Source organism: Zootoca vivipara, chromosome 3 (genome assembly GCF_963506605.1).
Source record: "Zootoca vivipara chromosome 3, rZooViv1.1, whole genome shotgun sequence".
Classification (NCBI taxonomy): domain Eukaryota; kingdom Metazoa; phylum Chordata; class Lepidosauria; order Squamata; family Lacertidae; genus Zootoca; species Zootoca vivipara.
The window spans coordinates 30,098,063-30,113,877 of NC_083278.1; the positions used below are offsets into that span (position 1 = coordinate 30,098,063).

A 15,815-nucleotide genomic window follows, 5' to 3' on the forward strand; every position below is an offset into this window, starting at 1 on the left:
TTGCAAAAGGTCCCTTTCTCTCTGCCAGCATGGAAACAAGAGCCCTCTAAAATACTTCCCAACCCAACCTCCCTCCCTGAGCACTGCTCAAGGTAAGAAGCTGAAGCAATTTTATTCAAGGGTTGCTTGTCCTGTCTAGGGCTTAGATCTTCCCCAATATATCCTCTGTCTTGCAGGGATAATTAACCCTTGAAATTCTAAACTATAATCAAAGTGGTGAGGTGCCGAGCAATTGTTATTTTTTTTGTAAATCACCTAACACAGGACATTCTCTGGGATAGAGCTTTCCAAACTGTGTGTTGTGACACACTAGTGTACTGGCAGCAATGTGTAGGTGTGTCGCATACGGGTGGTGCTGTGATCTAAGACCCCATAGCCTCTTGGGCTTGCCGATTGGAAGGTCGGCAGCTTGAATCTGCATGACAGGCTGAGCTCCCGTTGCTCTGTCCCAGCTCCGGTGAACCTAGCAGTTTGAAAACATACCAGTGCAAGTAGATAAATAGGTATTGCTGTGGCGGGAAAGTAAACGGCGTTTCTGTGCACTCTGGCTTCCGACACGGTGTTCCGTTGCACCAGAAGCGGTTTAGTTATGCTGGCCACATGACCTGGAAAGCTTTCTATGGACAAACGCCGGCTCCCTCGGCCTTAAAAGCAAGATGAGCGCTGCACCCCATAGTCACCTTTGACTGAACTGTCCAGGGGTCCTTTACCTACCTTTTACCTTGCCCCTCCCAGGGCTGGAAAGGGGTTAGTTTAACCTCCGTCTTGCTAGTATAACTGAATTACTGTTGAGAATTGATGCACGTCTAAAAAGTATGTCACCAACATGAAAACTTACAATCAAGTTTTAAAGTGTCCAAAATTGTTAGAAACCACCGCCATCAAAATGTGAGCAATAAAACCAGTAACTTAAAACATGAAATACCAACTTCCAGGCGTGTGGGTGAATTTATCAGTAATCCACATTGGCAGTAACATAAAGCATTGAACTCAAATTCCATCAAATGCCTGGCTAAAGAGAAAAGTCTTAACCTGGCACTGGAAAGTTGTTAGTGTCAGACGGCTCTTAATTACTGTATTCCCAAAATCAAAATCATAGTAGGAATAGAAGTAATCTTTAACTCCACATACAGAGCCATAGCCTACTCAGTGTAGACCCATTGACATTAATGGACTTAAATGAGTAATGTTCATTAATTTCATTTGATCTACTCTGAGCATGAGTAACGTGAACACAGCTCAAAGCATATAAGCTCAAGTGCTTACCATCTTGTGGATACGTAATCTGTGTAGGGAGGTCTGGATCTGATTTCCCGTGCAAGGCCAAAGTCTGCGATTTTCACAAGTTCCGGTCCCATGCAAAGGAGGTTTTCAGGTTTCAGGTCCCTATGGAAAAACCCTGTAGTTGTGAAAACAAACATTAGTCAGTCTGTTCTGCCGCCCACATTTTCATTTCATTGTGCATGTTTGTGTGGTTAGTTACCAGCAGGCTTGTCGACTGACCGGAAAAAAAAAATCTGGCTTTCCCACTCCTCTTCAAATAGTGGAAGAAAACCAGTACTGTAGATGGAAGCTTTTTATGGCATGGAGATAAAGGGTGATAGTCAATGTTAGTCATACACAGAGCAAACCCATTGAAATTGAGAGGCTTAAAGTTGGGGAATCACTCAAATGCTATAATTTGCTCATGTCCACAGAGCAAAAGCAGTTAAAGCATAGAATGTTGGAGCCGAGGTGGGGGAAATAAAGATCTAGAAACCCTAATAATCAGTGGTTAATTTTGAGAGAGGGGTGCTACCGCTCAGGCGTGTTTGGTCTGTTTCCTAACCCCAAAATGTGGCACCTGGCAAAGGTGACTCAGTGTACTCTGTATATGCCATGAGGTTCTTTATTTTATTATTACTTAATCTCCCAGGGCTGATTCCTGGCACAGCAAACAGAATCCGCGGTCAGGTCCCTGCTCAAAAGACCCCCTGCTAGAAATTCATTAATCAAACATTAAAAACTCTTCCATGCCACCGGAAAGGGTCAAACCAAGTGGCACAGTCCAAAAAGAGCTATCAAGGCACACTTGAATTGCTTTACAATCTAGTTAACACAGCAGCAATTAATTATACAAAGCTGTTCTATCAAATCATCCACTTCTTTTTCACTTTATGAAACTGTTTCATGTTTCAGAAACTGCAGTGCTTTGGAAGTTACAAGGAATGAGCTTATTCAGGAAATAACAAGCTCTCACTCTGGTTACATAATATCTGACCCCATCTCCTTTCATTGCTGCCATTATAACACTTTATTAAGAGAAGGTGCCAAGAGAGTAAATTGAGCTATTTTGAACCACAAAATGTTCTCCTCTAATACTGCTTTATATTTTGAGGTGAATATCTGAGCAGGTAAAATATCTTTTCTTTCTTTAAAAAAAGGGTGAAAGGTAAGAATTTCTCTCTCACACTCACTAAACATGAAGAAAACAATGATAATCACACCTAGCATTACTATTGTGCAAATGTTCAAGACATTTCAAACATACTGTATCAGTAAACCATGCAACTGTATTATTACTAACAGTACTATTATTTATTGCATTTGTTTATCACTTTATACAAACAAAGGTCTCAAAGCGACTGAACAACAAGATGCAATACAAGGTCAGTATTATTACTGCCAGAACTGCACAGAACTACTGTGGTCTGCATTGGCTTCAGAAGCGGCATCTGGCCACACAACTTTCTATCTTCTTTTCCAGCAAAACAGTCTTGGCAGCTTTCCTTGGACCCAGCAGCTCCTGCCTGGGATGACATCCCATGATCAACCCATAATCCTCTAACAGGGGTAGGAGGTCAGTTTAACAATAGAACTGTTCATTCAAATAACCAGGCTTTACAGATACATTTTGTGCAGCTCAGACTTGTTGCATGTTTACCCAAAGGCAAGTCCTGTTGACTTCACTGGGGGCTACACCCCAACAGTAAGGGTGCTTCCAGCTGCAGCCTCAATTAGGAATTGCATTAAATGCTATAATTCTACAATAAATATATTTTGTTTAATGAACATTAGCCTTTGTGGAGCACACTGGAGAAGAGTGTGTTTTCAGCCTCACTCATACCACTCTCAACAAGTCATGTTTACCTTCCTGAACACAAACAAAAAACCTTTAGTGCCTGCTCAAATATTTCTTAAGTATTTGTTAATATCACTTCCTACCACGCCATCAATACAGTCACAGATACTCATCCAATTTGGCCTTACCATGTTTATGTATGAATGCAAGCCCTTGAAGAATCTGATACATAATATTCCTGACAGTAGATTCGGGAAATAATTTGTTCCTGTAAGGTAAAAGTAGAGGAGGGGGATTTATGTTCACATGCAGGATTTCTTAGCTGTACTTCTTTATCTACTGGATATATAGTTGAAGGCTAGAATAGATAGTGTCATACAAGCAGTAATAAGCATGCTTTTATATATCCCTTACTGGAGGAGGACATTCTGGGTGCCACAGGATAGTGCACAGAGCAGGAAATCTGCAGGCAGAGGTGTTGTGCCCAAGAAGGAGGCATCCTCATTGCACCCATGGAAGGATCTGTGGTTCCTCCTCTGCCACCACTGCTGCAATGGCAGAGAAGGCAAAAAAGAGTATGCCAGGAGTGGATATGGGTGGGCTCCACTGGATCTAATGGCTTCCCATTCCTCTAACACAATCCCGGTTTGAGGAGAAAAGTACACCCCACCTGGAACTAGCATATTTATTTTCTCTCCCATTGATAGCAATGGGAAGGGATTTTTGTTGCTGTAAATTGCAATGCTGATGGGGAACCAGAAAAGGAAAAGTGACCCATCATTGCCTTCAGCCTTTAATCAGCTCTGGCACCTTGTCTGCCTTTGATTCGTCCTCCTGTTCCTCCCCACTTTTGAATTGCTCTGCTCAAAATTCTACTTCATAGCACCAAGAGGCTCTTAGAAGCATCTTATAAAAGATTTTCACAATAAAACCACTCAAGTCTAAGAGTACCAGAAAAAAATTACATGCTATACATGTGGTGCCAGGATTATTCAGGCAGCGTTTCCTGTCCCCCATCCTTGGTCCTTCTGGGCATTGTCACTGGATCATGGCCTACTTATCAGAAGTTGCCAATCAAGGACCTCCAAGATAAGAGAGTGGGAGCTGAGCAATCTCAGTTCAAAAACCTAAATATCATGCTTATAATGTATTTGATGTGATTTCGCTACGATGAATTATGGTTGCATAGTTATAGTGCTTGGTGTTTTGGTAAGTTTTGGTAAGCTACCGGTATACTGGATGGCGGGTTTTTTTTGGGGGGGGGGAATCAACATACCTTTCTTTCATTAACTGATAAAGGTTCTCCTTCATGTATTCAAACACAAAGTACAGATTATCATTTTCTCTGATAACTTCTTTCAGTTTCACCACATTGGCATGGTTGAGTTTCTTCAAGGACTGGGAATGCAAGATAAGACAATTACAGACACTGTTGAAACAGGGCTTTAAGATAAGTGACAATGAATGCTTGTCCCAGAAACATAAATTGAGATACTGCTAAATTTACACGCCTGGCTGTTAAAAAGTGCTCAGACTCTTAGAGTCAGATATGACCAATGTTTCTCTGGCCTTGTAAAGATGAATGCTGATAGTGGGGCACATTTGCACAATCCGTTCTTCATCCGAGAGGCACTCCAGTTCCCCGGAGGAATGTGCAATGCTGCCCAAGACAGCATCTGACCATGGACTTTCAACCACAGCTCTACCCGAAGCTGAAGGAATCCTGTGCAAATTTCAGTTTAGCGCACCTTAACTTCTCGAAGATTCATACATTCTTCCCAGGAGTAGAATTTCCTCTTCATCCTGTGAAGCACAAAGTAAGGAAGTCAGTATCACAATCTGATACTACTCATGTTCTAGGTCCATGAAGGAATAAATGGAAGCTTACAACACTCAGAGCTGTGCTTCTTTTGTGGCTGGGATCCAACAACCGCCCTAGTTTGGCATGCCCAACAGGGTCTTTGGGCTTGTGTTTCTTGAACACTGCCACTGTCACATGGAAACACATTTACAATATTAAGAGGATTTTTAAAGCACATATGGTGGTGGTGGTGGGAGGGAAAAAAAATCCCACTGTGCACAGGTCTAAATGGTAGCTCTTTGGCACTCCACCCATATGCTAGGCCAGCACATTTTTTTAATTTTGGTTTTATTAATTAATCTGTAGTTTTGCTACTTTTGGCTTTAGAGAGGTTTAAACATCAGCATGCAAACCTCTGGTAAGATCATTGAGGCATAGCTCCTTGCCACTCGTGACTTGCAGAAGTAGAATTACGCAAAATGAGAACATGGTATTCTTATTTGCATGTGATTTAGGTCAGCTTGCTGCATTTTTTAAAAACACACAACCCTATTTCTTAAAGTTTGTTGTTGTTGATTTTTTTTCTAAATAAGCATTGTTTTATACTGCAATTTATAATGAGGTTTTCAGCATAAGGGTCTTGAGGTCTTGGCTGTTTTATCTTCAGGGTAAAGGGTTTGATCAGATGATCCTGTCCATTCCACATTCTGGAGATCTGGAGGTTTTGTCTAAAGTGTTAGTGTTTTCTTATATGATACTTCAGTTCTATAACATGTATACAAATATACTGTACCATCTCCTCAGCATTGCCCATCACCAGATGCAAGCTATTGGGTATATATATATATATATATATATATATATATATATATATATATATATATAGGCATTGCGTGCACGGAGGTCACAGCCTTTCTCCACAACTGCTGAACCGTAATGTAACAAATTTGCCCACAACGTTCCATGCCCATAAGGGAGTGATCTGGCATTATTTTTTCCCCAAAAAACCCACATCTTTCACGCCTAAAATAATGATTAAACACACAAAAAAGTGGCACCCAAATTAGACGCCACCACCAGAGGCTCTGAAAACTCCAGCAGCATCCAATAGAAAGGCAGATTGCACCCTGCCGCCTCCAAAGCTGCGCCGCCAGATGACATTACAAAATTCCACAGCAACCAACTGAAAACAGTCCTTTTGCAGCAACAAGGCCCAGCTTTTTCAATAGGCTGCAGTATTGCCAAGCAGGGAAAACTGAGTAGGACGCACCATTCAGTAGGTCACAGGCAAAAACAAAGGGGTGGAAAAACATAGCCATGGGGGGGAGGGAGAACCTTGAGTCAGCCAAAGCAGTGGGGGGTGGGTGGGTTAGGACAGGGAAAACTGAGTAGGCCGCAGCATTGCCCAGCAGGGTGTCAGGAGTATGACCGTGACACAGGGAAAACTGAGTAGGCCTCACATTTGCCCGGTAGGCCACAGGCAAAAACAAACAGAATATGGGGTTTTCACAAAAGGGGGGGGAGGGGTCCACAGGGATGAGGCACAACAAAGGGAGGGGGGAAACACATAGCCAAGGGGTGGGGAGGAAGAACCCTGAGTCAGCCAAAGCAGTAGGGGGTAGGTTGGTAAAGGGAAAACTGAGTAGGTCTTACCTTTGCCCTGTAGGCCACAGGCAAAAACAAACAGAATATGGGCCTTTCACAGGGATGAGGCACAACAACGGGAGAGGGGGCTCACAGGGATGAGGCACAACAAAGGGGGGGGCATATAGCCATGGGGGTGAGGTAGGACCCTGAGTCAGCCAAAGCAGTGGGGGGTGGGGACATTTTCAGGAACATGCATGGGTGGGGGAGTCTTATTTTTGAAACTTACAGTAGGGGAGTCAGGATTGGGACGGGGCAGGTGAGGGGACTCTGAAGGGAGACTCTGAAGGTCAATTTAACAGAAAAAGGTCCATTTAACACAAAAACCCATAGTAACACATGGCCGGGCCAGCTAGTTCATTTAATGCAAGCAAAATGTTCTCCCTATCCACAAATTTCCACTTCTAGCTGGAAAATAAGCCAAACACCCTTTAGCACAGAGTCTGGGAACCTGTGCCCCCCTCAATGTGGTTGGCCTCCAGCATGACCAATGGTAAGGGATGGTGGTAATTCATCAACATCTTGAGGGTCACAGGTTTCCCACTGCTGCTCAATCAAAATGAGACTTGAAAGAACAGCATCTTATTCAAACAAGCCTGTGAAATGATGATCAGGCAATCCTTATGGTGATGTAAGTGCCACATACTCCCAAACCCATAAATATAACTGGGTCAGTGGCTCCTTCTCACCCTCTAGCACAAGAAAAAATATGGAATATTTTTCTCAATGAAGGGGGAAAAACCAGAACCTCTTTCTCTCTCTAGTAGAAAAATGCCAGAGAAATTGCTGATTTGTGCTGAAACAAGGCATTCTGGCAGCAGTTCAAAAAATATTTCAAAGCAAACCTCAACCTAAACTACAGCTACTAAACATATTCTAACTATATGATGCCTTCTACTAGTTCATGTGCAGTTGTTGACAATCTTCCACCCTAAAACAAACCAAAAAATAGCTGGATTGTGGCTAACATTATATTTGGAACACGCCTGCAGTTCTAGTCATCTCTGCCCATCAAAACATGCATAGAGCCAGGACATTTTTTTTAAAGTACTTGTGATCCAACTAAAGCTGAAGATCAGGAAATTAAATAACATTTGGGCAAAAAGTATGTGGCAAAACCCTGAAACTAGCTCAATGTGAAGACAAAGCTTCCTGCTTGCACAGTGCATTAATCTGCAGTGCATGAATTGTGGATTAATCTGATGCAGACTTTCCCAATACAAATGCATTGCTGCTATTTTTCTCCAGCCTATTCATCTGTTATTGTGGTTCTGAACAAGTACATTGTGAAATACTGCATGCTGTACATAAACAATGCATGCACAGACAACATATCCACATTGACATGGGAGTCAAAATCCCATCACAAGCCATCTGGTCAGCTAGACAGATGTGATTGCAACATACTGGTTGGTTACAGCCACAGCTTTCTATATTCTGTGCTAAATAAACTTGCACCGAGGCAACCAAATTCTGCACTGAAAAGCTGAATGTGGAAAATTGAACATATTTTGCACAAAATATTCTGTAAATTTATCTTTTCCCATAATTTATTTCCAGTTTCACTAACTTGCGGTGATATGAGAAGCTAAGACCAGGTGCGCAGCCTGGGAGTCATTTTGGACTCACAGCTGTCCATGGAGGCGCAGGTCAATTCTGTGTCCAGGGCAGCTGTCTATCAACTCCATCTGGTACACAGGCTGAGACCCTACCTGCTTGCGGACTGCCTCACTAGAGTGGTGCATGCTCTGGTTATCTCCCGCTTGGATTACTGCAATGCGCTCTATGTGGGGCTACCTTTGAAGGTGACCCGGAAACTACAACTAATCCAGAATGCGGCAGCTAGACTGGTGACTGGGAGCGGCCACCGAGACCACATAACACCGGTCTTGAAAGACCTACATTGGCTCCCAGTACGTTTCCGAGCACAATTCAAAGTGTTGGTGCTGACCTTTAAAGCCCTAAACAGCCTCGGTCTAGTATACCTGAAGGAGCGTCTCCACCCCCATCGTTCTGCCCGGACACTGAGGTCCAGCGCCGAGGGCCTTCTGGCGGTTCCCTCACTGCGAGAAGCAAAGCTACAGGGAACCAGGCAGAGGGCCTTCTCGGTAGTGGCACCCGCCCTGTGGAACACCCTCCCATCAGAGGTCAGAGAGATAAACAACTACCTGACATTTAGAAAATACCTAAAGGCAGCCCTGTTTAGGGAAGTTTTTAATCTGTGATATTTGATGTATTTTAATGTTTGTTGGAAGCCGCCCAGAGTGGCAGGGGAAGCCCAGCCAGATGGGCGGGGTATCAAGAATAAATTATTATTATTATTATTATTATTATTAGGGGCAGAATAACCCCACCGCAAAATTCCAGTAACTTCAGAGATTTCAACAGGCATGACCTAGCCACAAAAGGCTGGAAAGCAGAGATTCTCAAGAAGCTGCAGTTTAACTCAATACCAAATCCTACAGGTCTGCTGAAGAGCAACAAACACAGATCCCTAGTTGTGCGCTGATATTTGTACCACATCACACTGCTTCGGACTCCCCCATCCAATGGATCAGATTCACTATGACAGCTGAGTGGTTGGGCACAACAGCCCAGTTTCAAAGCCAGCAAAGTTGGATTCCACAATCTTCAAAGAAGTTGTCAACTTGTAGTCACGTACTGTTTAAGCTGCCCGGTGTCTACAAAGAGTTAATGTTGAAGTTGTACAACAACAGATACATGAGCCTCTTACCTCTTAATGGCGATCAGCTCCCCTGATTCAATACTTCTTCCCAGGAGAACAGAACCGTAAGTCCCATCTCCCAGCTGTTTAATAGTTGTATATCTATTCATGATGGAGATCCTCCAGAATGCAAACTCATTTCAGTCTCTAGGATGCCGTTTTCCACAGCTGCATTTCCTCTCAGAGTGAAGTTTTTCCGGTGGCAGCACAAACACAAAGCATCTGGAACAGTGTGAATGTTGTCCGGGCTCATATTTTCAAGGAGTGGCTTTGCGTCTGTAAAAATACAGGGAAATGCTAACCATTTTACAAGCCTAAAATGTCTGAATATTCTCATTTCCCTGCAATCTGGCTCATAATCATTCTCTGTGGTTTTCCTGGTCTGCCTGAAGACAGGGGATCAAATGAGGGTGCGTGTTGCTCTACTGATAAGATGGCCCTCATGAACTACTTAATGCAATTTATACTAGCACCAGAAACTGACAAAATTATAGGCACAAAAATATGAACTGGAATAATGAATTCAAGAGAAAGTTTGTTAATGACGAAGACATAGTCCTGTAAATTCTGATAAAATCATGCACTTTAATTTACAATAATTTCTTATCATCAAAATCATATTTAGATGGATCGACCAGACAGAGGCAAGACATAAATGGACAATGTTATCCCAGCATAACATAGACCAATGATTAATCTGATTCCAGAAGGCTTAATATACTAGGATTATCAACAAGACCAGCTGCCCCTGTCTCAGATTCAGAAGAGAGATGAAAAAGAGACTTATTCCCTTTTGTCTACCATCTGTCAATCATTTTCTTTATGATTAGGTCAGCTTACTTACAGGAAGGCTAAATATCATCTTATCATATTCAAATAATACCTCCATAGTTTTTTTTAAAAAAAAAACCAGTGGGGGGGGGCACTTGGAAAATTCATGCACCACAGTGTTTGTTTTCCTGTAGCCACAAGGAACCCTATGTCAGCCTTTATTATTAAAAGATTAGCAATGGGTCGCTGAATCAGAGCACAGTAAATTTTCTTCTCAAACGTTTTGTAAAATGTTAATAAATTTTCAACATTTATTTGTTCCCTGCCCTTCATCTTTAAGGAGGAAGTTCTAAGAAAAAAACCCGCATTGTCATTTTTCTTTGGAAATGTGCTTTTGTTATGAAACAGTGTGTTCAAAATGGTTCTTAATAGAGGTATCACTCACTGCTTTTTAATTCTGCTTAAGTTGATGAAACTGTGGAGCATGGCCATTCGTTATGTGATGTTTGTGCATAATTGTGTGATATGCCAAATCCATGGCCAGAGGCTACAGACTGACACTCTGCACAGTTGGAAGCATCAGCGGGAAGGAGGTAGGGAAGGGGTTTAAAGTGTCTGCTGTGTGATAAGTGACCATCTGATTCTATGGACAGAGAACAAAAGTAATTCATATCATCCCTATGCTACCCAGGCAGGAATTCTTTTGGTCCAGCAATGCACACCTGGAGTTCTGCCTCACACATGGATTCTCCAGTCTATAATAGAGGGCCACACTACATATATATCACTTTGCACAGACATAGGACTCCAGGTAAGGTACATAGTTATCCCCTGGTCTTAATTATTCTTAATTTTCCAAGAAAGCTTTTGTCATTTTAATGTAATGGATGCTGCTTCAGAAATGTCAAATAGCATATTGGCAAATGGAAATTAATTGTGTTAATGTCTAAAAGCACTCATTTTGAAAGCTGTAATGGAGACATCTTAGTATTTTAATTCTAACCCCACCTGCATCAAGAGCTGAGCATCAAGGTAGCAAGCAAAAGCAAAGTCAGTGATGAGGATACAAAACGAATGTTTCTTGTTTGGTGTATAACATGAAAACATATATGATTCAATCCCTGGTCCTAGGTTTATTGATATTCATGGAAATAAGACCTATTGTTGAAATGAGGCTTCTGAGTCTAAGCGCTCAAAACAAGTGTAAAATTTCTTCAGGTTTCAATAGGATCTTAGCCAAACCATTCTGAAGTTAACTGGTTTGCAAATCTGAAAGTGAAAATGGCTACATAAGGTAAAAGGCAAAGGACCCCTGGACGGTTAAGCCCAGTCAAAGGCAACTATGGGGTGCAGTGCTCATCTCGCTTTCAGGTAGAAGGAGCTGACGTTTGTCCACAGACAGCTTTCCGGGTCATGTGGCCAACATGACTAAACTGCTTCTGGCGGAATGGGACACCGTGATGGAAGCCAGAGCACATGGAAGCACAATTTACCTTTCTGTCACAGTGGTACCTATTTATCTACTTGCACTGGTATGCTTTCAAACTGCTAGGCTGGCAGAAGCTGGGAGAGAGCAACAGGAGCTCACCACCATTGAGCAGATTTGAGCTGCTGACCAGAGGTTCAAATCAGCACAGTTTTGAAAAGTTCAGTCCACCAACTTGCATGTCCAATTTTATCCAAGCACAGATGAAAGCCTGCTCCTTCATCTTCAAATGTATAGTGATCTGGTAAACAATAAGCTTTCCAATATATACACAGTAGTAGATAACCATGAGAAAGCTGAACTTTTCTGGCAATTCCCACAGCAAAGAGTCATGCAAATGAAAAACAAAACAATGAGCTCAATCCCTTCACAGACAATAAGATTAATTTGCACTAGGGGGAAATCAAGAGAAATGCAGGATACCTCCTGTTTATTTTTCAAGTGACTCCTACCTGAAAACTAAGTACAGTACATAAATGAAAGTGACCACAAAGCAAAACACAGTACTCATAATTGCAAGATAGACAGACAGATAGATAGGCAAAGAAGATGTACCAGATATATTTGAGGTTACCGAGTCAGTTTTCCATAGGGAGTACAATGAGGGTTTCGTAGTGGAGAATGAATGGATGACATGGTCACATTTCTGCCCCTTCCCTGTCCCCAAAGGGCCCACAGACACCATCTGCTCAGTAAGGAGGAAGTAGCATGTGAGGGAGGCAGGCAAAGGCAACATTAGCAGCCTGCTCCAACCAGACAGTCTCCTTCTCTTGCTTCTCCTCCCAGTTGTACAGTAAATTGTAAACTACCTTAGGTGCCTTGGCAGAAAGGCAGCATATAAATGCAATGAATAAAACAAAAATCTCAGTATTCACAGCAACAGCTAAATGTGAGCAGTATATGGGCCATGATAACTCATTACAAAAAGGCCTTCTCTTGTATAACCCACCCTCTCTCAGAGATCATGCTTTAAATATGCAAGGGAAAATGCTATTTAAAGGTTTTGAATTGATGCTTTCCCCACATTACCTAATTAATAGTGAATATCTATTAAACTATGTAAATTTACAACCAAATATAGTATGATTTATGTATTGTAAATAGACAGCTTTTCTATATTTTATTTGGATTTTTACTAAACTTAGAACATCTTACAGATGATACTGCCCAATATATAACTTTGCTGGCGACCTGTATCATTCAGATTATTTTTTTAAAAAAAGTTTTTTTTATAAAAAAAACAGATTTTATTATTATTTAATCTGTTCTTTAAGAGAAAATTAGTGATTACATTATAGTTGTTGTTTTTAGATCAGTTTTTATTTTTTATCCACCATTATCACAAAATAAGCTTTTGTATTAAAATACTGCCAACAAATCACATTAAAAGGCTACACTACAAACAAACAAAAACAAAAAACTATCAATGTCTCTACATCCTTTCCCACAGTAGATAATAGGCCAAATCAGAATATTCTTGCAAACAGACAAGTTTTAGGCCTCTTCTTGAGATGTCAAAATCGTAGCAAAAGTCATCTTTTAACAATTCAAAATGTAAACAACAAATGAAGTTTCTACTCTTATTTTACTCCTTAGTCAGACATGGAGGGGTGGCTAAGATCTCAGGAATCTGGTCAATAAACAAAAACCTGAGGATTAACCTGATTTTCTGAAGCCCCCAAAGCTGTCATGTCTGTGGGACCGACACACAAAATTTACATCAGTGCTCCAAAAGAAGTCTGTTAGCTTCACATGCACCCTTTCAGGAGAAGCAAATCCTGCAATTGCTGGAAATAACGCTTCTGCAAGATTAAAAACTACAGTTGTATAGCCAGTACAAACCCTGCTAGTGGAAGCCGTAGATTCTTCCATCAGAAGGAAACCAGAGCAGAGGCAGACTCATCACACTCAGATGGGCAAGGGGAAGCTTTCCGCCCACCAAGAGAAAAACATACTGTACACACACAAAAGGAAAACGCAGCCACTGAACAGGGACAACCAAGAGCTTTCCCTGGTAAAAGCAACTCAGCAGCTCCCCCATATGGCATTTAGTTAGGCAAGCACAACTTTTGTCCTATTTCCTGGAGAAGCAGCAAGTTCAATGCATGCAAGCCTAAGATGAGCAAAGCTTGGCCCCTGGACTTGTTTTCAAACATGCAGCAACAACTGGGAACGTTGAACATGTCAATGTATCAACCAACACAGCAGGCTTTGAGGGAACAGTGGTAGGATCAGTCAGCAATGCACAGAAAGGCTTGAGCTTTGATACATATCATTGTAGAACTTAAGCGCAGCATAAACAGTGTTTGTTCATATATCGCTATGCACAACACTAGTGCCATCAATGTGTATGACTTCTTCATAGAGCAAGGAAAGATGATAGGCCCATGCCCCGAAGAATAACCTGAAATTCAACACAGGAGAAGTAATAAAAATGAGGAAGATGGAGAACCAGGGATGAGCAGGTATTCAGTTCAGTCCTGTCTTGTTAGGCAGAGTACTTTGGGCTAGTATCAGCAAAGGATGAAGGCTGGACAGTGCAATTCTATGCTTACTTGGAACTAAACCCCACTGCACCCAACCAGACATAATTATATTTAGCACTGCAGTCTAAGAGAGTTTTTGCCTCCTTTTTAAACAACCTTATCGTTTCCTTGCCTGTACAGGAATTGTGGCCGAATGCCATAGTATTGGGAAGATATAAATTTCGCTGCGGAAGACCCTACCTACAATGTTAAAAGGCCAAGGAAACGGCCACCCACGCGATGGGTGGACGATCTAAAGCTAACAGCATTGCTTATGAGGATTGCAGGAAGCAAGCAGCAGAAAGCGATGGGAAAGAACTTGAGACGGAAACTGAAAGATGGATGCAAAACTCTTTTGTCAAGAGAGGGAGTTGTTTGGCTTATCAGTCTCTCCATGAATGTAGTCCAAAGGCTTAAAAAAGGGAATATATATTTGGGTCTCTCTGTCTCCCGAGATGCTGTATCCAAATCTGTTGCCGGCTCCTCGTGCAGCCAGCCCGCTTTCCCTAGTTGCACCCAGTGCTTTTTTCCTGGCGGGAGGGGCGGGACGGACACATACCCCTAAACAGGGCTGAATTTAGGTTTGATGAGGCCCTAAACTACTGAAGGTAATGGGGCCCTTTATATGTCCAGCTGTCCTTTCTCAACAACAAATTGTCAGTTTTTTGTGTTGAATATATGCTATATGGTAGTTTATGGACCTAATACTGTAGGTCCATACACGACTACACAAAACACTTTTGCTGTATGTAGGTCTTATTTTATTTGTTTTTTATCTTATATTTTGGAAATGTACATCCAGGGGTTTTTTCCCCATTAATTTTTTTTGGGGCCCCCCAAAAGAATGGGGTCCTAAACTAAAGCTTGCTTAGCTTATACGTAAATCCGGCACGGCGCCTTAAACATTTGGTGAATCTAAGTTTGGCCTCATTGAGGGGCAGTATTTCAACATGAGTAGGAAAATGAGAGTATCCCTAAACATTTTTAGGGGGGGGGAGCAATAGGAAACGGGAGTAGCTCGGGTGGTGGGAAGGCAATTGGAGATTGGCAAACACTTGTCGCTTAGGCTGCCTTCCTTTCGCCACTTACCAGGCAAGGAAGTGCTACCGAGGCCCCTGGGATTTGCTTGTGGGCCATACTTAGGTCACGCACGTTACTCAGTTTAAGGGGAGAGCGAAAGGCTTGAAACCACACAAAGCCCAAATCGTTGCTTTGGTTTACAACTTGACACCCACCCCCCAACACCCCCGTGTGCTTAAACGGCCCTCAACTACCAGGAACTACAATCCCCATCGCACACCACGGAGAGACGTGTCTGAAAGCCACATCCCAGCCAATCACCGCCCAGCTGAATGCTTAAAGAGCGCTTTCGCAGCTCCCGGCATACACTGCGCCGTCTACACTTCTCGGCAGGCAGGACACAGTAACGGAAGACAAAAAAAAAAACCGTTAGAGCACTGCCTTCTGGGTACAGTAGGTCCTTCCTCTTCGCCACACCCACCCGCTCTGGTTCAGCGTCCCGAGTGGGAGGAGGGGAAAGGAGCCCTTCCTTCCGGGTTTGCGCGCGTGCGCACAGCGGCGTCCCATCTGGCACCGCGCGCCTCGTCTGCTACGCGGCTCAGTTGGTGACACTCGCTCGCGCGCTTGCTTGCCTGCCTGCGACTCACTCTCGCTCGCTCTCCTTGAGAAAATGGCTGCCGTACGCCGCGCTCGCAGTGACTCCCGCTGCGTGGTCCGCTTCTCCGACCGAGAACTCTACTAAATTCCCTTCCCGGCTTGTTTAACCGCTCGTTAGAGGAGGG

General features: G+C 42.7%; 1 protein-coding gene across 3 annotated transcripts in view; it reads right to left on the bottom strand.

The window, feature by feature from the left end:
• The window catches only part of CILK1 (ciliogenesis associated kinase 1), a 28,669-nt gene extending 12,870 nt beyond the window's left edge, over positions 1–15,799 (bottom strand). The window contains exons 1-6 of one of the 3 annotated variants that reach the window (XR_004692255.2): positions 13,331–13,586; positions 9,241–9,507; positions 4,810–4,864; positions 4,338–4,459; positions 3,250–3,329; positions 1,267–1,399 (exon numbers count right to left, since the gene is read on the bottom strand). Coding sequence is in view for 2 of the 3 variants with exons in the window: in XM_035109800.2 (XP_034965691.1) it covers positions 1,267–1,399; positions 3,250–3,329; positions 4,338–4,459; positions 4,810–4,864; positions 9,241–9,341 (491 nt within the window). In the remaining variant the exon portion in view is untranslated. Of the gene's footprint in view, positions 1–1,266; positions 1,400–3,249; positions 3,330–4,337; positions 4,460–4,809; positions 4,865–9,240; positions 9,508–13,330; positions 13,588–15,680 lie in introns of those variants that run through there. The other 2 variants (XM_035109800.2, XM_035109799.2) reach the window with 2 other exon arrangements.
• Between the last annotated feature and the right edge of the window lie 16 nt (positions 15,800–15,815).